Source organism: Pagrus pagrus, assembly GCF_965226575.1.
Source record: "Pagrus pagrus genome assembly, chromosome: 1".
Lineage (NCBI taxonomy): Eukaryota > Metazoa > Chordata > Actinopteri > Spariformes > Sparidae > Pagrus > Pagrus pagrus.
The window spans coordinates 32,228,896-32,254,275 of NC_140185.1; the positions used below are offsets into that span (position 1 = coordinate 32,228,896).

A 25,380-nucleotide genomic window follows, 5' to 3' on the forward strand; every position below is an offset into this window, starting at 1 on the left:
CATTTGTACAGCATGCAGTGCAGGTCAAGTGTGAAGCACAAATGGAGCGAGCACATTTGTGCCTTCTCTCTTTCTTTCTTTCATTTTTAAAATAATAAATAAGTTTAGACACTTGAATATCAACCAGAAGCTGCTTCCAGAGCATAATTGCACATAGTCACTGACTTAGGCATCCAGACAAACACAAAACACACACACACAGGCAGACGCATATACATGGGCAGAGCCATTTTCCTCCATTTTTCCTCTGATTTCTCAGCAGCAGCAGTGCAGTCAGCTGCAGGTCACATGACCGGCTTGCCTGATCTCACTGAGCATGCTCAGACCCCTCAGTGTTGTCAGGCAAAATATAAGACAGCAGTAGGAGCAGAGAGATCTGCAATAGATAAACACACAGACTAACACACACCAGCTGGATTGCTCGCAGACACACACACACACACACACCATTAGCACCAAGAGGACAGACGCTGAAGAACTGGATTGTGGGCTCTGGTTTTCTCTAATATCCTATTTTAATGGGCTTATTGTCATCTATCGTTTCAGCGGAAAACAGCCACCGAGAGAGAGGGGCAGGTGTGCCCTTTAAGAGGGGGAGCAGCTGAGGCAAGGACAGCATCCGAGTCTCCATCCTCTGTGGAGGTAAGTGTGGATGGATGGGGTAGGGGTGCCGAGCGTGGGGGGAGGGGAAAATCCGCCTGACTGCATCTGTGTTTGTGTTGAATATTATCAGAAGGTGGAATGGGGACGGTGGTGGTGGACGTGGGGGGGGGGGGTTGGAGGGATGGAGGGAGGGAGGGAGTCAGGGAGGGGGGGCACTTTGTCGCCGACTGTTGGTATGTGAGACGACAGAGGCTGTGGGAATGGCGGGGAGTGGGGGAAGCAGAGGGGTGTAGATGCTAGCAGTGTTGAGGACATGGCAGGGCAGCAGGCACATAAAGAAGACCAGAGGAGCTGGATTGGAAGACGTGGTAATGAGGACAGATCTGCGTTCAGTAGGGTGCAGTTGATGTCTGGAAGGGTTTTTCAAGACCAGAGAGGAGCCAGATCGTAACATTAAAAAAAGGAGAGATAATCAGGGAGAGAAAAACACAGTGTTGTGATTATTGTGTACAGACATGCAGATAACGGCTCAATCTAAGGAAGGGTTGAGCTCAATGCCTTGTGTTGAGTGCAAGAAACCAGGAAGAAATTAATAATCTGTGTTCATTTACTTCTGTTGACCTAGAAATAGCATAGATGCCTTCACGCCTGATGGTTTTGTGGAGATCTTGCAGCACCAAGCTTCGTTTCCATCCAGTCTTTGTCTGCACGTCCTGAAAAAATATTAGAAATTCTCATTCTTCTCATTTTAGTTCAATATGCACCACACTATGTACATTTTAATGTGTGCGGTGTCAAATGTGCAAGTCTTGTTAAAAGGACACCACGCTCATTGTTTACATGTCTGACACAAAATGTGATGGGTCGCCATGAAACACATTGTGCTGTAGCTGCCTCTGTTATATCAGTCGTGTTGTTTACCCTCGCTGCTTTTCTTCTGATTTTATCATAAATTCTCTGTATTTTTGTCGTCATGACACCTAATATTACTACTTTTTTGGCAACCATTATTCTGTCGTGTTACATTCTTGAGAAATGTCTTTACTCGACACCCTGTTGCCACCGTGTGCTCTCCTCATGCTAACCCAGGAAATTACGTGGCATTTCAAATACATCCTTCCATTTTTTTTTTGCCAGGCAAATGAAAAACGTCAGTCCAACAATGCACTGACATCAGCAGATGCGCTGTTTTCTCCGTGCGTCTATGAAGGTGCGCCAGCCTTTGGTGCTTCGATATTAATAGATGAAGTTCCTGGAAAAAAAACAAAACAAAACAAAGAAATGGAGACATCCTGGGTACCGAACGTACAGCACATATCTCCCACACATTCTCTCCACAGTGATTAATGCCACTCTGAATGGAGGCAGAGATGGCTGTTGCTAGGATACATGGCAAGGTGAAGTGCAGACCATTTAAAGAAAAAGAGGAGGAGGGCACCATTTACAAAGCATGGCATCACTGGAAATGGCCTCTTTGTTTCATGTTTTCTTCCTTTACTGAACCGCAATTTCTGTTTCCTTTAAGGTTTTTGCGGTTGCGAAGCGTGCGAGGAAAAAGAGGCGGTCGGTCAAAGAGGCGCTCTGGTTTTCTGTTTTCGTTCCTTCCGACTGGAAATAGGCTGCAATGGTTGGCAGTATTCAAAGGCCTAAACCTGTCTGAGTGAGCTCTATGAACAGCAGACCCAATGGTAAGACAGCGACGATCCTATTGCTGTAATCCCTGAATACGATAAGGCTTCGTCAGTCATTCATGTTTTGCTTTTTTTAAGATGTAGAAAATTGTGAATTTAATAAATTAGGAGTGTAGACTTTGCATAGAAACTAAAATGTTGTACTGGCTTAATATAAGTTAGATACTGTACTGTTTATGCAACAGGATCTCCAGGCTTCAGGCATTGCTCAAAATGACAAGAGCTGACATGGCTATTTTTGTAAAAAAGATATTTTTATTGTCACATCCCTTTTAATTGTCAGTACTTCTGACGGGTTCAATTCAGACAATATCCTGTCTCTTTGAAATTAATAGAGCCTTTTCGGTTCTCTCTCTCTTTGAGATGCTATATAAAGCAGTGTTTTTGAAGCCCCTTGAACGAGAGGCTAAATAGGGAGATGTGAGAAAGGATGCCGAGATGAAAGGATGATAGAAAGAGGTTGCATTTTCTTTCCACTCCACTATAATGGCCTTTTCACAATGTGTGGGCCCACAGGACATCAAAGGCCAGTGTTGGACAGATGAGGAGTCGGACGGGGAGAATGAGTCGGAACAGTTCCTGTATGGCATTCAGGTAGAGCAGACTCTATTACACTTTCTACAGTCAATCTATATGTTTAATATGGTAGTGCATGATACTGAAATGTTGTTTTTAAGTGCTGATGCGAGCTAGTATCGTTATCATCTTTCAAATTTCAAAAACAACACCACACCATAATTAAAAAAACATAATAACCTCGGGACTCGGTATGAATATTTTATTCCCTAACAAACAATAAAAGAGCTTCTGAAAGGATGTGTTTTGCTGACTTGCACATCCTACTGCTAAAATTTGTTGGCAGCAAAAGAAGCACATAAGATTTTGAACATTTACTCATGAATAACACTTCAAGGTTCAAAGAAAACAAGCAGTTTTTTTAAGATTGCTGGTCAAGGGGAATTTCTTTTTACCTAATTGTGGTGCCAGACAATAAATCAGAGGTCGCCAAAATCTTTGGAATCATTCTATTGGGGATTATGAATATTTAGACCAAATGTCATGGCAATGTGGTGAATAACTGTTGAGATCTTTCTCTGGTAGGGCAGAACAGATGGACCAGCTCACTGACATTTACATCCTAATGTCTCGCTGCTAGCAGGGCATACTTAAATCCATCTGAAGCAGGATATTCTATTAAAATGTGAGGGGTTTGGTCTTAAATATGATTTTTTTCTCAAAAATATGACACTTGCCACTAAAGTACAAATCAGTTTTAGTACTTTCACCCTTTGCAATCATTTGTAACAAAGCCTCCCCAGCAACACTGCCAAATCCATTTCTGTGGCTGCCATTTCATGTCCAATGCTTCAGTTCCATAGAAGATCTTAATCTGTTACTCATCCTTTTTTACTGTTATCTCCCAAGTCTTGTGATTGAAATGTAAATCCAGTCTGGGGACTTAAAGCTCATTTCTATGCAGTCAGAGAACATGAAAGCAGCATATTGAAGATAAGGATGAAAGCATTAGCTCTGTTCTACTCACTCAGAGCTGAGGAGATGAGAGTCTGACTTCAAGTCTAGACACCAGGAAAATGTAAAACAAACTTAAGTCAACTGTTATTATTAATACTTAAAAAATGCTATGTACGGAGGATAACAGATCTGGTGAGGTAACCCCAGGACATATGATATGAGAGGGTGTAAAACCATCACTGAAAAATAAAAATAAAAAATATAATACAAGAATGAAAAACAATGAAAATTCACTCCTGCTGTTTGAGATCTTGCTAACGCTAACTCATCTCATTCAAAGAAATTGTCATTGCTCACTTTTTTTTGTCCCTGAACAAAATTCTTCCATCGAACATCGTATTTTGTAACTGCAAATATAAAATGATGATATAACTTGATGTTGGATCAGAGCTAGGGAAGACCTGGACTTTCTAAAGGACAGTTCTGACATTTTTCAACTGGGATGTTATTTCGTGATGTGATGATCTGGTCTGGTCTGAAGTGTGTGTTGAAGAAGTGAAAGATGAAACTGCTCAGGTGATTTAAAAAAAAAAAGAAAAGAAATTGTATTTATATAGTGAGTCAGCTGTAACACCATGAGACTATGTGTTGGGATTGAGTGTGTTGAAAACCAGTAACAGTAATAGATAGACAAATAGCTAAAATTAATGTGTGAATGATGGAAATAGCTTTAAAATTAATAGTTACTCAATGTGCTGCATAAAGAGTTGTAAAGGTTAGGCAAATGTAATGGATAAATATCTGAAATAAGCAGCTAAAAGTAATAGTTAACTGGTTCAAATAGTCAGCTAGCTCAAGCTAGCTTGTTAGCTAAAATAATGGATGGTTAAAATAGCCAAAAATAATAGAAAAATGCTTCAATAGTTAATAATAGTCAACACAGGTTGATTCTTAGCTAACAGTCTTAGACAAATGGTGGAAAATGATAGCTTAAAGTAATAAATAAACAATCAAAAAAGTTAGCTAAAGACATGGATAGTTGATAAAGCTAAAAGTAATAGATACATTAGTACAGTTGAAATACAGTTTTTGTAATACAGAGCTAAAAATAATGGATACATAGATGAAGTAGTAAGCATATGGTGATGGATAAATGTTTGAAATAGGGAGCTAAGAGTAAAAAAAATAATTAATTAGCTAAAAGTAATGGATGGTGGAAATAGCTACAATATAGATAGATGCTTGACTATTTAATAATAGTAAACACAGGTTTAAAATTGTTAGCTAACAGTCATAAATAAATAGTGGAAATTGATAGCTTAAAGTAATAAATAAACAATTAAAATAGTTAGCTAAACACATGAATGGTTGATAAAGCTAAAAGTAATAGATAAACAGTTGAAATGGTAAGCCAAATTCAATGGATATGTTTTTGTAATAGAGAGATAAAATTAATGGATAAATACTTTAAATACAGTCGTTAGCTTATTGAAATCGATAAATGTTTGAAATGGGTAGCTAAAAGTAGTAAATAACTGGTTTAAATAGTTAGCTCAAAGTAATGGACGGGTGAATTAGCTAAAAAGAATAGATAGATGCTTGAATAGTTAATTATAGTTAACACAGGTTGAAAACGTTAGCTGACAGTCATAGATAAATGGTGGAGATAGCTAAAAGTAATAAACAATTGAAATAGTTAGCTAAAAGTAATGGATAAATAGCACTACGAATGCAAACTTGACCAACCAACCTAGAAACTTAGTTACATTGAGTGCATTATTAAAAAAAAACCATAATTATTTAACATTATAAACATTATTGTGTCAGAATCCACTTTAAGTAATGAGCTGTGTTGAATAATATCTGCTTCCAAATATTTTTTGTAAATCAGATTAACATGCTGAGCGGTGTTGAGGTATCTTGAATTCATTTGACAAAGCTGTGTGTTTAGGTGAGATAAAAAACAGAGCCACTGCTCCGTAACCTTTCATGTGCTGTAACTGTGAACAGTGCTGCTTGTTACAGGGGAGCTGTGCTGCCGACCTGTACCGCCATCCTCAGCTGGACGCAGATATTGAGGCAGTAAAAGACATCTACACCGACAGCGCTGTCTCTGTTAGGTACAGTACTGACACACACACACACACACTTAAGTGTTTAACAGTTTGTTTTGATCAATTTTGTGTGCTATACAGTACTTCTTCATTTACCACACACTATACAGAGGCATGACTCAGATATATTGTGTGCTAATTTCAGCTGGGCGGTGTCTGGCAAATTAGGAAAAAAATAACCCTTATTTTTCTCCCTCAAGGGATAATCAGTTGAAAGGGTTGGAGTGTAATGCATCCCATTAATTATGATAAACTAACTTTATCTGTTGTTGTGTCTCTAAACAGGGAGTATGGAACAATTGATGACGTGGACATCGATCTTCATATTAACATCGGTTTCTTAGATGTGAGTCAGCAATCCTCTCTCCATGCACACACCTCCTCCGTCTTTGCCTATTACTATTCGAACGTTGACATTTTGCAAAGTAACACGTCATTTATAATGCATCGTGCGCTCATAACTTATTTATGTAATGAGAAATGGCCCTAATTAGGATGCTAACTCTGTATATTTGTGTGTATGTGTGTATGTGTGTGTGTGTCTGACTCAGGAGGAGGTTGCGACAGCTTGGAAAGTTATCAGAACAGAGCCCATTATTCTGAGACTGCGCTTTTCTCTTTCTCAGTACCTCGATGGACCTGGTGAGTAAAGATGTCAGTGTGGATGTTGGTTTTCTGGGAGGGACTTTAGGTATTTGTGCCACTCACTGAGCGTAGGAGGTGAGTACAATATGTGCAATACAAGAGGGAGAGTGAAAGCAAGCGCGCGCGTGTGTGTCTGTGTAATAATGTTAGTCATCTTTCCTCAGAGCCGTCAGTGGAAGTGTTCCAGCCCTCCAATAAAGAAGGCTTCAGCCTGGGCCTGCAGCTCAAAAAGTAAGTCATGTCACCTCTAATGTTTCACAGGGAAATTGTGTATAGTAGATTTCATCGTTTGACCTAATTTTTCCCAGAAATACAAATCACAGATTACTCACTTTGGTCTGGATAGATGCATAATAGTAATCTTCACTCAAACAAAATAATAATGCACAACAACGCGTTCACTGGCGCTCCTCTCTGCCTTCATACAGGATCCTGAGCACGTTCACCTCGCAGCAGTGGAAGCACCTCAGTAATGAGTTCCTCAAGGCGCAGCAGGAGAAGCGGCACAGCTGGTTCAAAGCCGGAGGAACCATCAAGAAGTTCCGCGCCGGGCTCAGCATCTTCTCCCCCATACCCAAGTAGGTCTCTCTCTTTCTCTCTCTCTCTCTCTCTCTCTCTAATGTTGTGTATCCTTTTCAAGGCATGGATACAACCATGCCTTTGTTTTATACACAGCATGCGGCACATTTTGGGCTAGTAACCGACACTCCAGTCAGGAGTAAATGTACGCTGTAAATCATCACTTGTAACATTTTCACATAAACAAATGTGCATCCTATGTTGTATATTGACAGGATACAGTTGTAGGAATGGAAGATATTGAAATTTTTGACGATATCTGATATCTGATACACTGATACGCTACTTTGGTCACCAGATGCAGATGTTTAGGTCCACCTGTGTGGTTCACCTGTGACTATGACTGTGATGCTTGGCTTGATAATTAGGTCGTAAAAAACACAGTTTTATTAGTTACTGTTCTGATTTCTTTGTAAACACTTCACTGTTTCCTAGTGTCTGCAATCACTCAAGGAGGAGAGCACTGATTAATTTTGCTTAAGTGTAGAAAAACAATTGTAGCAGTTGTGACTATTTTAGCGTTATGTTGGCATAATGTTTAGTTATGTTTTGCATTTCTCCACAGGAGGTAGATTTGAAAGTGTTCCTGTAACTCAATGTAATGTTGTCACAAGCGTTGTAAGGAAATGACAAAAGGCAGATTAATTTATTAATTTACAGTTGGTTGGTAATAATCATTTAGAAACGGCCTATTATTGCTTACGGACTGTTATTTTTAAGAATAAATCATATATAGGTGTAGGGTTTCATAGTTTCATGTGCATCCCTAAACTTAGAGACGTCTGTATAAAGAAATATCCTGTTTTACACGTAATGATGTGAATTTTCGATTCAGTTTATTCAGTATTTTCTATTTTATAAATAACTTCTAGATTGTCTATTTAATATTTTTCTTTTGTCTTTCTTTTTCACTCTTAATCTAGAAAAGTGCAACGTAAATGAATTTTATTGACGTACACACTTATACAGCGAGATACAAGATTTCTGAGGGAAAATAATGAAAATAATGAAAATAATAGCAGTAATATGTTTATTTATGTAGCAGCTTTCAAATGTAGACATCACTAGGTGCTTCACAGAGGAAAAAAATAAATAAAAAGCAAATAAGGGACAAAGCAAAGGACATTTAAGTCAGACAACCATCTAAAACAGGAGGCAGAACAAATACAAATACGTATTAAACAATCAGGTCTAAACATACAGGTCTTGAGCTGCTTTTTAAAGGCTCCAAAGTTAAAAGCTACAACCTTAAAAGGACTTTTGTCTTCAGCCTGAAACAACCAACAAATCCCTGATCAGAGGCCCTCAGTGTCCTGCTGGTATTATATGGCAGCAGTAAGCTCTTCGATGTGGACAGGTGCCTGAGCATGCAAGGCTCTGAACGTTATTACAAGAATCTCGAACGGGATGTTGAGTTTTGGTGTGAAGACGGTCTAAAGACATCACAATTGGTGTGATATGAGACCTTTTGGAGGAGTTGGTCAGAAGCTTGGCAGCAACGTTTTGAGACACTTGTAAGTGGTTTATGGGCAGGTGAAAAGGGAGTTGCAGTAATCAAGATAGGAGGAAATAAATGCATGTGTAATCACTCCATCTCAGCTGTGGACTATGTTTTTCAGTTGGTAGAAACAGGAGCGAACAAATCAGTACAGAATCAGGGTAAAAAATGCAATCCATCTGGTCAACTGACTGCAAGCTGTAAGGATAGAAATACTTTGTGAAGGTTGTATCTGCGAGAGATGAACTGTAGCAAAGAAGACAAGCGAGGGAGAGGAAGCTCTGACACAGCAGACTGCAGATTGACTTAAACTCAAAATTTGACACACTCAACCGATTTCCCCAGGGGGGAAGTACTCTTCACGGACTCTGTCTTTCTCTGGGATTCTTTGACAGTTATGGGTGCATGGGGATTGAATCCCGGCCCGCTCGATGGAGGTCAGCTTCACTAACTACTAGGCTGTCTTGACAACCTCACAACTTGACAGGAGTCTCATGTCAAGAGTGTACATGGATAGTGTACTGAGGGTCACGGTGGAAGTGAACACTGGTTCTTGTATATTAGCAGTGAGTGACATGAGCTGCTGCCCAAACAGATTCCAGTTATCTGAGATAAAATAGGTGTAGTGTGAGTGTGTAGTCTCATGCGAGAATACACACAGCTGAGCTATGTTGCTAATACAATTGTATTTCTAGAAACAATAAGATAATAAGCTGCATTTCTGTTTTTGTTTTGCCTTTGAAGCCAAACCCTCCTCTGTGTCATTTTTACAAAAACACCGTAAGCACCTTCTCATCGTAGAAAAATAACGGCTGGTGAAGTAATGCACATAAATTGTTCCGCCTTTTTTCTCTCTAGGTCTCCAAGTTTTCCTCTGATCCAAGACACGGTTTTAAAAGGGAAGCTGAGTGTCCCTGAGCTGAGAGTGACCCGCCTGATGAATCGCTCTATCTCATGCACCATGAAGAACCCTAAAGGGGAGCTCTTCAGCTATCCACCAAACAGCCAGGTGAGGAGCCAGTCTGGACAATTCAGCACCCGTACATGTCTCAGATTTGGAGTCAGATACCATTTCTGATTTTTACACTCCTCACACACACTTGAAACAATGCTGATATAGAAGCTCATGATACTATGATAAGTGCTTCAAAGTCATCCACAACTCTGCCAAATCTTGATGGTAAATGCTGCTGTATCATTCTTCTCTGTTTTAATCCACTGTGACCCTCTTCTCAGTCACCCGCCACCCGCACTGTTCCCACCTGAGCCTTTCCTTACCCCTACCGTAACATGGCTGCTGCGCCGTTTCCCATAATGCTTTGTCTTCACTTGACCCATCAGACTGTGGCTGTCCCGGCGGCCAGGGCCCCAGCGCAGATTACCACGAGGCAGCTGATTGAATTGTTTTTCTCATCCCAGGCGGGCGGCCACTGCAAGAACATCCCTACCTTGGAGTACGGCTTCTTAGTGCAGGTTAGACCCTCCAGGAGAATGAAAGAAAGAGTCCACTTATACAGCCTGTCTTTTCAGAGTCATTTCTGCAGTCCAAAACATGACGAACAATTGTGGTAACTGCATGTGTGTGAGCAACAATAAAAGCCAACCTTACAATCTGTTGGCTGTATTGTATTAGCTGTTTATACGCGGGGGATTGTGCATCTGCTGGTAGCCAGCAGGGACAAAGGGTTGGGCCCACAGTGCATTGTTGTGCTAGCACCTCGTAAACAAGTTAAGACAGCCATAATTGCAGTACACATTTGTAATTTTGTCACAATTCTGCTGCCAAACTAGTTCCTTTATATGGTAGTGCTGCAGGTGAGAGTGATAACAGGGGACACCACTGTGCTTTTCTGTTCACAGATAATGAAGTACTCAGAGCAGAGGATCCCCACGCTCAACGAGTACTGCGTGGTGTGTGACGAGCAGCACGTCTTTCAGAATGGATCCATGCTGAAGGTATCAGAGAGGAGGAGGAGAAACAAACAGTATAGATTAGCTAAAAAGAAATCAAGATGAACAGCACGTACATGAAGTTTTCTTTCTGTAATTTCACAAGTTATATGATCTGTAAATTAATTTTCCGCCATTGTGAGAAGTTTCCAAGATTGTGTACTTTTTTTTTTGACACATTTATGTTCTTGTATGTTTATAAAGCCGGCTGTGTGCACCAGGGAGCTGTGTGTGTTCTCCTTCTACACTCTGGGTGTGATGTCCGGAGCTGCTGAGGAAGTGGCGACCGGAGCAGAGGTGACAACAGATATATTGGATTATTTGTATCTTTTGCTCCCGCGGTGATTCATTGTCGTTTCTCAAAGATTCCCTTTGGTTTTAGATTGAAAAGTAACACAAAACACAAGCGCGTCAAGCAGTGACACGTTAGACTGTAGCGGAAGCTGTGATGATGTTCACTTCTGATTAGTTTATCCTGAAACTGAGACATAAAATCCTTTTCTCCCCAGGTGGTCGACCTGCTGGTGGCTATGTGTCGAGCTGCTCTCGAGTCTCCCCGTAAGAGCATCATCTTTGAGCCCTACCCATCAGTCGTCGACCCCAATGACCCCAAGACGCTTGCCTTCAACCCAAAGGTCTGCACCCTCACTGCTGAAATTGTGATTACTGATTGAATCAATAGATAATCATTCCAGGATGACACATACATTTGTAAATACACTCTGTTAAAACCACTGCTGTGTACTTAATCACAAACTAAACTAAACTACAAACATTTTCATAGCATGGATATTACGAGCTTTTATCTCTACAAGTGATTTTAGACGTCTGTATGTTGTTCCCACTCTCATTGCATACAATGGATGTTTGGCTCAACCGATGAACACAGAAGAAGAATTATGAGAGACTGCAGAAAGCGTTGGACAGCGTCATGTCCATTCGGGAAATGACCCAGGTACAAGAAGGAGATGGGAGGGAGAGAAGGAAGTTTTTTTTAGTCCATGTGACATCATCACTCTATGTTTCACTGTGACTGTATTTAGTTTAATATAGCTTAGTTTAGTATTTACTTTAGACTGTGGTGTTCAAGCTGCATGGGTGGGGTCTTTGTTTTATCGGTGTCAGTTGCAGATTAGTTTATCGTCTCTGTGCTTCCACACTCTTCTTTCCATTGTTGCGTACCCACTGTGGCTTGCCTGCATTTGTACTATGTATTAAAGGAATCATGAGTCTGTTTTTAAACACTTGCTCATTTGACTTTGTGAAAAAAAAAAAAAAAAAAGAAATCTGTGGAAAACCAGAAACGAACTGCAAACAACACATGCTTGTGTTTTTATTTTTTTCGCCCAGGGCTCATATCTAGAGATCAAGAAACAGATGGACAAACTTGACCCTCTGGCCCACCCTCTGCTACAGTGGTGAGTAGACAGGAGCGGCTCGAAATATGGGCTTACTCTGCTTTGAATGTTAACAGGATTTAATTTGATTCGAGAATCTAAAACACAGCACTGCTCATTTGCAGAGAGTATATAAATGATCGTGGACAACATAGCAATGTTAATGTGTTTTTTCATTGAAGACATAAAAAAAAGTAATGTTGGCCCAATTTCATTTAGCTGCATTGCCACACATTGTCATGGCTCACTGGGACACTTGAATTAAGCGGAGCCTTCGTTACATAGTACTACTGTATATGTGAAACAGTAATATATTTGTGTATATAAGCTGCATGTAATCTGATAAAATTACCTCCAGTGATGTCACTCAGTGGTTAAGTTGCATTGTGGTTAATGTAGGTGCCAGGTTTTGAAACCCAGCCCACTTGTTTAGCATTGCACTCCAATAACACTGTTAGTTTCCATCACTATCCATCCAAACTATTCATTATGGACAGTTTAAAAACAAATCATCAAAATCGATTCAGCAGAACCAGAGACATCACCTTCGGAAGTTCGCCCTGATTTCCTCGATTAAAAGCCAATGGGATTTTGGAATTGGATTTTGGATTATTGCCGAAAATAAGCTCACACAACACAAGCATATGATACTTACACGTTTTGTTCAGCAACATAATCTTCACAGATGAACACCACTTTTGTGATTTTGGAAATGTAAATTAAAACTCTACAAGTAAAAAGCTAATGTTAGGCTATAAACAGACTACATTGCGGTCGTATTATATAAATGTCACCGCCACTAAGCGTCTTACTACAAATGACTGTACACGTTTTCTTTAAATCGATCAATCTACAAGTTGTACAGTTAGTAAGAATAGTTTGTAGTTAAAGTCCTGTAAAGACAGAGTAGTGAAGAGATGAGTGTCCATGTCCGGCATGACGACATTTAATATCCGTAACAACTTCTGTAGTCTCATTTAGCCACTTGCTGGCAACCGCATTTTTTAAGACACATAAGCATTTTTTAATTAAATTGTGGGACATTTATTGCCACAAAACAAAACATGCAAATATCTTAAGCCTGTGGTAACCACAGACCTTATGTCAGGCATTGAACAGAAAACTCATTCAAAAAAGCCATTGACTTTGAGACGAGGGAACCGAAGTGCACAAATGCTACCTGATTTCCGGGTTTTATGACTACAGCACTCTGTTCCATGCATCCATCTTCCTTTTCGAAACCTGGTGCCTTCATTACCCATAATGTCACTGAATGACATCACTGGAGGCATTTTATCAGATTACATACATACTTTTTTTCTCATCAGAAGCTCCCCAAGACCTGTAAAAAACTGTGTAAAATTGGTGGAGTTTAATGTCTGCTGTGAATAAGGCCCATTGTGGTTCAAGCAAAGTGGCAGCAAAATGGCTGGCGCTCTAAATTCTGTGTCACATTATGTTATTTATCTTTTGATCCTCTCTCTGTCTTTCTGCAGGATTATTTCCAGTAACAGGTCCCATATCGTCAAGCTGCCTCTGAGTAGGGTAGGGAACCAGAATGTCATCCCCTCAAGTGTCCTCAAATGAGTTTTTAATGCTACATGATGTAATTTGAAGGTTCATGCTCATTCTCTGTCTGTTTGTCTCTCTCTTGCTCTCACTCGTCTCTTATGTCTCATTTTGGTAGCAACTGAAATTCATGCACACCTCCCACCAGTTCCTGCTGCTCAGCAGCCCCCCGGCCAAGGAGGCTCGTTTTCGCACTGCCAAGAAGCTGTACGGCAGCACCTTCGCCTTCCAGTGAGTCTACCCGTTTCCTCTCATTAGCTGACGCAGCAGTCGTACAATCAAAACGCTTATGTTTTTATTGAATGGCTACTTTGAGGCTTAAAACCATTCAGACTGTTATAAAATATCAGAAAATAATTTGAGGTTATTTTATTGCCGAGCTTGTGGCTGTTGGGCACATATAACGTGAGAAATCACTTTCTGTAAATAATTGATCTCAAATCAAGCATAGTGACTGAAATGCATTCATAATTTAGCATTACAGTAATACACTCATGTCAAACATGAACACGTCTCAGTGTAACACCTGGTCATTATGTTGCGGATGGAGGAACCACTCTAGCAGATTTTTATGGAACCATAACAAACAACAGCACAGAGCAGTGGCCATTCTCTTGGACGGAGAAACCACCTCGCGAAGCCAGCACATGGAGCCAGCACTATCTGTGAGATGGAGATTTGTACTGTAGCAGATGGGGCTTTGCTGAATATTTTAGATACACACGGCCCATCTGGGCACTCGCAGGGTACAACTAACTCGTGAGCAGTGCTAACAGTCTCTCTTTGTGCTGGTTAATGCTGAAAATTTAATAATTCTCAGTAGTTAATGCCAAATTTAAATGTCAGCTTGGCTGCCATCATTTTATGTTGATATAAATAGAATCGCAGGAACTATAAATACACGTTCAAAGTCAGTTTAATGACAATCTGTGAGATTTTGAAGGGAATCCATAAACGGCTGCTTTGCGAAATTACAAACTTTTTCCCTGTTCATTTATTAGACTGTGGGAACAAGAACTTCTGCTTCAGAACTAGTTAAATATAACAGCATTCATGACACCGTATTTTATTTTAAGACAGTCCAGATACTGGAGATGGATTCAACAGACAACGACAGCTTTCATCTTCATCTTTAAATACTTTTTTTTTTTTTGAAAGTGATTTAAATTTAGATGACTTTGATGATGTAATAGAATGTCCCAAAATATCCTCGAACACATTTTATAAATAGATGACCACAGTACCTCTTTGGTTGTTGGCAGAAGAGAACTCTGGTTCTTCTCCGTTTTCCAAAATACTTTTTTTATAGTAAAAAAGTAAAAAGACTAATATAACAAATTATAGACTATCTGCAGTCATAAATCATGACATTTTCAAAAACAGTAAATAATATAATAATGAATGAACTAATAGTGAATGTCCACTGACAAAATGTTATCACAACATTCTTGAACAGTATGGATCTGGCCACTACAGGTCAATGGTTGCACACTGAGATCCACGCCATTTATATTCACACAGCACTTTGTTATATCTCTTTTTTCCCATCTCTCCCTCTCTCTACACTTGCTCTAGTGGTTCCCATATAGAGAACTGGCACTCTGTTCTGAGAAATGGACTAGTCAATGCCTCTTATACCAAACTGCAGGTACGTAACCCTGGCAGTCGGCTGGAATTTACGATGCATCTCCTCTCGGACAGTGAACCTGCTCTCGGACAGAGCAGGCTCGCTGTCCGGCTGATTCATTTTTGCAGTTAATGGATGCCAGCTTCCCTTTCGTCAGCTTTGCAATTGGCATTTTAGCGAGCGGGGCACACTGGGAGATTTTCCTGGCCGATGTCGGCCACCTATTTCCCTCCTTCGCCGGCAGCAGCGGACAGCACGTCCCTTCCTGTTGCAGGACAAAGGGAGGGGGCTGTGGTGTCGGCTGTGATGTCAGGAGGCTGCCTGTGTGCCCTGTTGGGGTTAACCACCTAGAGCACTGAGTAGGTTAGGTCTGAAGCTGAAGGATGCAAAGGACAAGCTCCATGATAGTGAGTATAGACTTCCTGTGGGTGATAAAGGATTGATCCACAAAAGGTCAGTAACTGGCACCACTCATTATCTTTTCAGACCTGGGTCAAATAGTAGCGTCAGTCATTCAAAGTTAATTTAAACCTTAAAGATACCGTATGGGTACATTAGACCGAATCGGGACCATAAAGATCATTTCAAGGCCGAAGCAGAAACATTTCTTTCAAATGTATTCCTGTTCGACTCAGGTCTGCATCCATCTGCATCTTTATATTTTTCTGCCAGTGTTTGTGTTGCACTTTGTGACCCAGGCCTGCAAAAAAGATAAATAAATAATCATACCAGAGAAGAAAAAGTGAGCACTAGAGAGCGCCAGATTGTCTCTTTTGCACAACGCAGCTGATAATGACTGCTGGGAGATACACCGCCGTGTATGAAATGGATTAAACACATTTAAATGTGAAATCTCAAGGATCTTTGAGACTTTGACGCCGGCAGTGATTGCTCTATCATGCTGATGTGTTTCATTTACGCCCCCCTTTGTTCTCCAACTTTTGAACTCTCCATCTTTGATCTCGCCTCAGCGCTCATCTCTCTCTCCCTCTCCTCTCCTTTTCACCTTGAGCATTGACACCACCCCCATCCTCTGTCATTGTGTTTCACAGGAGGAGGACTGAGTCTGCCTCCAGCTCCAGCCATCACACAAAACCCCTCGTCTATTGTTGCTTTTGATTTCTTCCAGATGTGCCACGTCCTGACCTCCACCTTCCTCACATTTTGTTCCCAAATTCTCAAGTCGCTCTTTGTTCTTCCTCTCATTTCTCCTCTGGTTTCACGGTGGCGCATGAACACTCGTCCACGTCACACCTGTGGTCCTTTCGTTTTTTTTTTCCTCATTCTGGACATTCTTGTTTGGAGGCTCATCATCATTATCAGTCATCCTCATACTTCTTCATCATCTTTACCTTCAAGTCAGCGCACATGGTCTCATTTCTCATCAGCACTGCTTGAATACCTGGACATTTTTTACATCAAATTTAAGAGCATCACACGATCTTCATTGTGAAGAGAAAATATATTGGTAGCTTAAGGTGTGACTGTGGAGACTAATGGAGTTTTTCCAGATAAATGGAATAATAAAACTATCTTTTCTTTCTTTGGCTCTTTACCATCCACCATCTTTGGATTTTAATGTGTGTGTGGATGTGTGTGTGTGTGTGTGTGTGTGTGTGTGTGCTTGGTCACCAGGGTTTGCCAGGTAAACTGTCACAGAAATATATAAAACAATGACTTTTAGATAGGGCTGGGCAATATGGCCTTAAAGGTGCAATATTTAAGCATTATGGTTGAAAATATTCAAGACTTGACTAAAATTATCAACAGCATGTGGAGGGACAACAGTTATGACGTCCATGTTTTGTGTTGCAATGTTTAGCATGCTAACCAGCTAGCCCTGGTCGGTCCAGGTCCAAAACATGGTGGTGGTGTAAGCACCAACGCTTCCCAGGTGCTCAGAGCTCCCAGCCCGGACCGCTAGCTGCGAGTATGAATTCAACAAGCGTCCAATTCTTACATATGGCACCTTTTAAAATAATATCTCGATAATATAGAATCTCAAAAGCACTACATAAATGCTAGGACCAGGCGACAAAATCAAAGTATCATAACATTTTTGACCAAATACCGAAATATTGACTAAGTAAGTAAGTAATGACTATTTGTACTCTCACAAAATATTAACCCAGTGAGATTTCTGATCAATAATCATTAGTAATGTGGATATAATGACTAAGTGGGTAAAGACATGTAGTAGGACAAGTTGAACAGTCTGGTAAGTTCATAAAATGACACCACATAACTGTAATGCAGCCGATATAGCGTCTGATATAATGATAACAACATAATATCAATATATTGCCTAGCTCTACTTATACATGCCTTTCCATGATTTATCTAGAGTACGACTGGTATGTATGCACTATGTGTGGGAGTGCATCCGTGTGTGTGTGTGTGTGTGTGAGGTTGTCCTGTGCAACTGCTCAGTGACCCTTCCTTCCTTCCTACTCTTTTCAAACCCAAGCTGCATGGGGCAGCGTACGGAAAGGGCATCTATCTGAGCCCCATCTCCAGCATATCTTTTGGATACTCAGGTAGGAACGTTTCCTCCGGCCCCCCACCCTCTCCTTTTATTTTCCCACCGTGTTGACTGCGTACGCTCTGTGTTTGTAACATGGCCTGATTATAATCGTGGAATACTTCATTTTCACCTGTGGGAGCTCTCCATGCAAACCTATCGTCCTGCTCTGTGTTGTGTGTCCATTGTTGGGGTGCTGGGCCTTGGGCCTTTTATCTGAGCTTGTGTGCCACCTACCATACCGTACATTATGTTGTGGCTGTGTAAAATGGGGCTGTCAGTGGATCTGTGTGTGTAACTTTGTACTTTGTTGGCTTTTTATATTGTTTTCTAGAACCATGTAAAAACACTTTACCTTACTTCTCCTTGCATAATTCTGTTGCAACACAATTTCAGAGGTTGGCTTTTAGAGCCGGCTATGGTAGTCTGTGTCTGGTGCTGGTTACGTGGACAAGAGGTCAGCCAGTTGCCAGAAGGACACACTTAAGAGCACTATAATCAAGCCTCAAAGCAATGGCTTCTTATGAAAAACCAAGAAATAAATACTTAAGTTACTGGGACAAATTATGGAAAAAATGATAACAGCGCTACCTGCTGTATCTCCTTTTTTTCTCTCCGTACTGAATGTTGCAGTTCATGTTGAAATATTCAGCAGTAATTTGGGACAGTAACCTTCATACGAAGGTTAGCACTGTGGGTAATAATTTGTCCGTACAAGGAGCTCAAGACCACTAGAGGAAGGTTTTTCACAGCTTGAGTGACTCGAGTTAAGGTCGTTCTGACTCAGGGTTGTTTGCTCTCTGTGTGCTACTTCTTGCAGGAATGGGGAAAGGACAGCACCGCATGCCCACCAAAGATGAACTGGTGCAGCGTTACAACCGAATGAACACCATACCACAGGTGAGGGAAATGGATGTATTACAGTCGCACATGTACTGGATTTACAACATAATAGAAATACTTTATCCTTTAAAAAAGATAGTCGGGCTCCAGATTCACATTATACACAAAGAAGAAAATGAAGGAAGGAATAGAAGCGCTGAAAGATATTGGTTTCCAGTTGAGGACAATTTTTGTAAATTGAATCGAAATGTTTCTTACAATCACTGCGTCTTGGTTCTGACGGTTTCAGCGTTTGTGATCATTAGAGTTAGATCACAGTCTTTACTGCAGCTGCTCTGTGGGACTTAACTGTTGCCTCTTTTTTTCAATAGAGCCGTCCAATACAATCAAGGTTTCTTCAGAGTCGAAATCTGAACTGCATCGCTCTGTGTGAAGGTAATAACGAGCAGAGGGTATGATACATGTTAATGCTGAGATAATAGATACAGATAATGGATACTTTGGTCTAGTCAATAATCCCGTGTATGCTAAGAGCAACATATTGGTGGAGTTTGCGAGGCAATCTATCATAGAAAAATACAAAACAGTTGTGTGAAAGCTGAGATAATAATGGATATTAGGGCTGTCACAATATCAGATTTTCACAGCATGATTATTGTGGCGTAAAGAATTAATGATAGCGATATTACCACAATACCTACAGAAAATATATATATAAAAATAAGGCTCAGTCAAATTCATCTTTAACTTTGTTTATTATCTGTTTTTTGGCAAATGAATAACACTAAAATACAAGTCCGGTGAGGTGAAGTGAGCATCTGTGGCAATAAATGTACACAATTTATAACAAAAAAACAATTAACAACCGTTTTATGGCAGGTGGCAGCCAGACTTAAGGTGCATCACCGCCACCTACTGTCACAAAGCAAGAAGGGACAGAAACTGAAATGATTTAAGAGGCGATGTATATCTACACAATTTTTTCACGTTTATTATTAGCACAATATCAGTATTTCGTTTTTAAATATCATGATTGTCACAGTATATCGCAGCAGCCTGTATGGATATGTGTCTATTTAAAACAATTTTATGCTGTGTTTGTGTTGTCTCTGAACAAATAAACAATAAATTAAAATGATCAGACATAATGTATATGAGTTAACAACAGTTATTATAGAACAATTATCAGTCTCTTTCATCAAATTGGAAAAAAAAAAAACAGTTCAAAAAGCAAAAATCTCAACAGGCGAAAGGTGAAAAACACCCTAACATTAGATCATAACATTTTAAATAAAACTGGGTAATGTGAGGAGTGTATTAATACACAATAAAAACATGTATACCAGTTATAACAATTATAACAATATAATCATCACCGTAACAGGAGAAAACTATTAAAAAAACAAAACAATAACAAAAACAGGTGAAATAAAGGACATCACTAAGGATAATAATTGAGTTTTAGCACGTAAGGTGTAGTTTATTTTAAGTTCGGTTAGTGTATAATACCAAAAACAACAGCATCAGTGCTACTACAACTGAAAAAAATAATAATAGAAAGTACAATAAAAACGTATTTGATACTGTTGTTGTGTAACATGTGTCTCTCCTTTAAACAGTTATTACATCGAAGGATCTGCAGAAACACGGCAACATCTGGGTGTGTCCAGTGTCCGACCACGTCTGCACTCGCTTCTTTTTTGTGTGAGTGTCCCCAACATTCACTTTCATGACTCCCACGGACTGAAAGTATCATTACATTAGGCAGGAGCTGGTATAGCAGCCAGTAAATCTTAAGGTCATTTTCACGCTTATATAACGCATTGTTAATCATTTTAAAAAATGATTGTATATGCTGCAGTTGTCCCATGTCACCCATCATCATTTAAAATTAGCAGTGAGTGATTTGTGCTGATGGGTGAGCGGTGCTGGAACTGCACTCGAGTGGGTCCCTCTCAGGTCATAGCCTTTCAATATGGATGTTTAACACTGTGTTTTCTGGCTCAGCAAATAAAACATGGCCGCTGATGTCCAAGCTTTTGGACACACACTCATTCACCAGATGGCCAAGTCTATTATTATGTCCACTGCTGTCTTCTGAGTTGGAAATTAGATTTGAGATGGCCCGCAATCAAATTTAAATCACAGCTAAATATAATCTAGTTCTGAACTTGTGCTCAGTGTGTGGTTGTATTTTTCAGTTGGAAGAATCAGTTGATATGGTTAGAATAAAAACAAGATGATTTCATGTGTCAGACCTCACGATGCCTCCTCTAAAATTCACTCGCTTCCCGGATTTTGTTGATGAAAGGATGAAAAGACACCGTATCATCATGTCAACTCAGTTGTCTTTGTGTGCAGGTATGAGGATGGCCAAGTAGGAGATGCCAACATCAACACCCAGGAGCCTAAGGTGCAGAAGGAGATCATGCGCGTGATTGGGACCCAGATCTACTCCAGCTAATGGAGGTTCTCCATACGTCTCTCTGGCGGAGGCACACAGGCAGGCAGACAGCGAATGTTTGGGCGAGCTGACCTCAGGCCTGACACTGAAGGCCGAGGAAGCTCTAGAGCACATTATTTCTAAAGTCGTTTTCGTTCTGGTCCTCTCATTTTCCTCTCTCTCCTTTGTTCCTCGTCTCCAAGTGGTTTACGCATTATATGTTCATTTGACCTTCGTTTTGGTCTTACGTGGTTCAAGTCAGTCTGCTTTTCTCAGTTCATGTCACTTTCCAACAGAACTGTAAAACACTGATGAAGAAAAAGGGAAGTCACTGGTGTGGCTCTCCAGGCATACACACACTTTCAAACCCAGGGTCGACTGGGCTTTCTTCTTTCCTGCTGCACTTTTACTGATCCTTTGGACTAATTATCTCTATTTATCATTTCTCTTTGTGAATAGTAAAAAAAAAATTCATTCCAAGTGATAATTAGATCCCTTTGTGGAAAATAAGTGATGGATTTACATGCACATGGAAGTTTGTTCTCTTATTGTGTTTGCAAAGGCATTATCTCTGATCCGTTTATTTAATATTCTTTGACTAATGACATGAATTGCGACGTGGTTATCTGAGGGGCGAGCTCTGCTCTGTCATTTTGTCCTCGTTCGCTCGATGGAGCCACCAGAATCCAATAAGCGAGGTGTGGCTTGAACTCAAGTTACATACACTATAGGCACTTTGTTTTTTGATAACATTATCAAGTGTAAAAATCCAGCCATTAACAGTGTTATGATTTTTATTACAGAACTAAAATCGGTTCTGATTGATGATGCACTTTCAAAACCTCACAACCCCCAAAGGTTAAACAGAGCGAACAGAAGTATAAAAAGGAAGGGTCAAGAACAAGGGTCATACAATTTCCTCACAGTTCCTCTCAATGATATTTCTGGTGTTAACATTATTGAAATTATGTTCTGTGAGGCAAAAGGGCTGGTAGTACTGCTGATCCCACTGCGAGTCAACACTCACGTCTGAAGCTTCTTGCAGTCACCGACGCTTTAAGTTCATTTTTTGGTGTTCGCAGTGGTTTGCTTCTGTTTGTCTGGCCCAAAAAGCTGAAATACGGAACTGGAGTACTACGATTTTCTCCATAGTTTGAGCAGTTTGACATTTTGAAAACGATAAAAGCAGATAAAATGTTGTCGTATCCATCAGCTGCAGGGCTCATAATGTTTTGACTGTGCGTTAATGTTAAACATTCACGAGAGCTGCGGTTCTCAAACGCTGCGAATGAAAATGCATCAAGGCCCAGTCGCAGTGTGTTTGGTGTCTCTCTGCCCCCAAAGCTGTCAAAAATTGCTTAATGGAGGATATTTCAGGCCAACATAAACTGGTTTAACCCTCAACAACAGCAATACAGATAAAATATCAAAATTAAATTATACACATATGACCATCTTCTTACTCTCGCTGAAAACAAAAAGAAACAGAAAACAGTGGATTTGATTTAATCCGTGGACACGTTACATCTGTTGCTTTTGTTTTATGTTCTAAAAAAAACTACCACGATCTGTCCTGTGCGGATATTTTGTTCATCACTTTTTCTTTAAGTGGTGAATATCTCATTTCAAAAACGAATCGCTTTGTGTATGAGCAAACACTACACATTGGATTCACAACCTACAAAAATCCACTGTACAGATAATCATGGACAATTTCACCAAACTATCTACTGACAGTATCCAGTCAAGGAGCTCACATCCTCCCAGGCCCTGACTAATGGACACTGGATGATATAGATCTGCATTAATGTGCAACTCTCATGGTTTCACCTTGGAGAATTGCAACCTTGTATAGCTAATCAAGTTTATCAGTTAGTCATGTACTGTATGTATGTATGTACGTGTGGGTTTGTATTTTCTTGACATTATACTAGACATTGCACTTATTCAACGTTTGCCTAAACTGGAGAAAATGGGCTGTCCTCGGACCTGCGGCAGACGAGTGGTGGAGGAAAATGGAGAGAAAAAAAATATTTATGGAGTCAGTGAGACTATAATATCCAACATCTTAACCAAGTCTGTACTGAGATGGGCTTTCAGTCTCCTGTCTCCTGGAACTAAAAAATTCTGACTACTGAATGGACTTTGAGGCACTGAAAGAGAGCGAAATGTAAATAAGGACATTGGAAAAACTCTGTTGAAATGCATTGCCCAGAAAGAAATGGACATGTACAGCTTACTCATTGTGTTGCGGGACTGTGCTAATAGCTGATGCCTGTTTTTGGCAAGAGATTTGAGCAGCGTGTCTCTTTGAGAATCCATTCCCCCAGCTGTCTGTCTCTGGTGAGTAATGTTTTTCGAGGACGATGTTGACGACAATGGTGGTGATTATGATGATGATGGTGATGATGATGAAAAGAATAAAGCCTGATTTTGCACAGTTTTATATACAGTCTCCTTTTCTTTGATGTCTCTGTGGATAACAGTTTGGCCATTAAATGCAGGATTGTCTTTTGTGGATGAGGCTTTGTGCTCACATTTTGAGCAGAAGGGGGCACCATTACTCCACCAACACATACACGAAACCACCTGAGTCCTCTATTCTATTTGATGTCTAGACTGAAACTCAAACCAGACTCTTTCTTTCTTTTTCTTTTTTTTGCATTCATAACTCTCACATGTATAATTACTTGCGAAAGTTGATGCAATTATAAGTGAATTATAATGTTCTGAGTTCGCAGACCTTTTCCACGTGAATCAGATTTCCTCTGAAGTTCACGTGGTGACGTAAATCAATTATCTGCAATCAGCACTTCTATTCATAGAGGCATTGTGTCCTGCATTTAAAAAAGATTTGACTGAAACGTGCTTCAGAGATATAATTCACCTGGTTTGTGTTTGTCACAAAGCATGTTGGTCACACATAACAGAATATGCTGCTTTGGTGATTCTCACCTGAAATTACTATTCCTCAATGCATGAAGAAAGACAGAATAAAAGTGGGATGGATAATAATCACAGCCTGATTAAAAACACAAAATGTCTGCCCTGCTATCACCACATACATTGTTAATATATGTCCTGTGCAAATGGGAATTATAGGGAGAGGTGCTAGTGGATATAAACACTGAGGTGGATAATATACATTCGTCATACGAACTTGAGCAACACGAAGAATGAATGGTTATTCTGTCTATACACCACATCATACTAAACATTTTTTTAAGGATAAAAGTAAAAAAAAAACAAAAAAACACATCACAGTCTTTAAGGTTGACACCGCAGGTCAAACAGATTTCTCATTTCAAAACGTATTGATTTCCGTCTGGAGGAAGCGGTGCAGGACAGACCGATATACTGCCATGTGCCGCGGCACCTACGGGCTCGCTAAAAACTACATCTGAATGTTTCAATTTATTGCATCACAAATTCATCCAGGTTTACATTGATTCCTTCTAATCTCTCCTGGTTCAAATATGGCCTCAAAGAGAGCAGATCGCTAACAGTTGTTGACCAGCCCTCCGTGCTCACTCCGCCCTCCCTCCCTTGCCGTCTGTCTGTGTCTCTGACCACAGAAACGCTCTCCTCTTTCAAAACCAGCTGAACACATCTGATCTCACTATTCTGCTGCAGAAGTCCGGTCTGATGGCTGTTTTGGCACGGGAGGCCCCGTCTGTGTACCGACAAGTGCTGGGTGTGTAGAGAGCGGGCATAATCACGGGGAAGCTGGAGCACTCATGGGCCCTTGAAAGGCACTTTATGTGTGTATTTGTGGCGACGGTAATTGGGCCCCTCCCTTTGTGAGCTGACCCATTTGACAGGGCCTGTGGCTGGGGCCCTTGTACTGATATCTGTATATGTGTGTGTGACTAGCAGATGATGTGTATGGTTCACGTGTTACTATGATCTCTGAAACCCGGCCCTCATGTTGGACACGGTCCCCTGGTTTGGCTTTGTCCCCCATTACCAAAGCCAGCTGGCTGGCGGCACACAACTGCACGTCGTTCAGATCCGACCTGGGCTTTTTTTCTTGTGCAGTTCAACCGTCCACCACTGAGGGGAGCTCTGGTGTTATTCTACTTTGCCTTGTTTCGACGGCTTTCTTTGCATACTTAACACACACACACACACACTGACACATACGCACTGGGCATTAGAACACACACACACACACGCAGGTAAACACACACTACACAGTGGTTGTTTGGTCAGATAAAGGACTAGTGACGGGAGGGCAGGGGGTCATTGAGGGTGTCTGGCCCTCGGCGGAAGCGACTGCTCTCAACCTCCCTCTCTCCTTCCTCCGTAATAAGTGTGACCGTTTGATTTCTGCACAAAAGGAGCAATTACAGGGAGTTGTTTAATCACCCACACTTTTATTGAGCTTGGGGTCTCTTAGCTTGCAGCTCAGGCCCCCGTCGTCGGCA

The 25,380-nt window shown here is 40.6% G+C and overlaps 1 protein-coding gene across 9 annotated transcripts; it reads left to right on the forward strand.

Annotated features, from left to right (window-relative positions):
• Window positions 1–342: 342 nt before the first annotated feature.
• Window positions 343–23,399, forward strand: LOC311260834 (protein mono-ADP-ribosyltransferase PARP6; the record flags this gene model as incomplete). 9 transcript variants are annotated; one of them, XM_084359084.1, is made up of 23 exons in its annotated part: window positions 343–642; window positions 2,129–2,291; window positions 2,811–2,888; window positions 5,778–5,887; window positions 6,167–6,227; window positions 6,433–6,523; window positions 6,691–6,757; window positions 6,955–7,104; window positions 9,462–9,612; window positions 9,945–10,076; window positions 10,464–10,559; window positions 10,758–10,850; window positions 11,063–11,188; window positions 11,443–11,508; window positions 11,904–11,971; window positions 13,447–13,495; window positions 13,638–13,750; window positions 15,095–15,167; window positions 17,614–17,683; window positions 18,488–18,567; window positions 18,882–18,945; window positions 20,130–20,214; window positions 20,872–23,399. In XM_084359084.1, the coding sequence occupies 22 exons, from the start codon at window positions 2,289–2,291 to the stop codon at window positions 20,972–20,974; spliced, it is 1,929 nt and encodes a 642-aa protein (XP_084215210.1). In that variant the 3' UTR covers window positions 20,975–23,399. The 9 variants fall into 9 exon arrangements, with proteins under 9 accessions (XP_084215210.1, XP_084215212.1, XP_084215215.1 ...); XM_084359086.1 differs by having other exon boundaries at window positions 11,446–11,508; XM_084359089.1 differs by having other exon boundaries at window positions 10,023–10,076.
• Window positions 23,400–25,380: the final 1,981 nt, after the last annotated feature.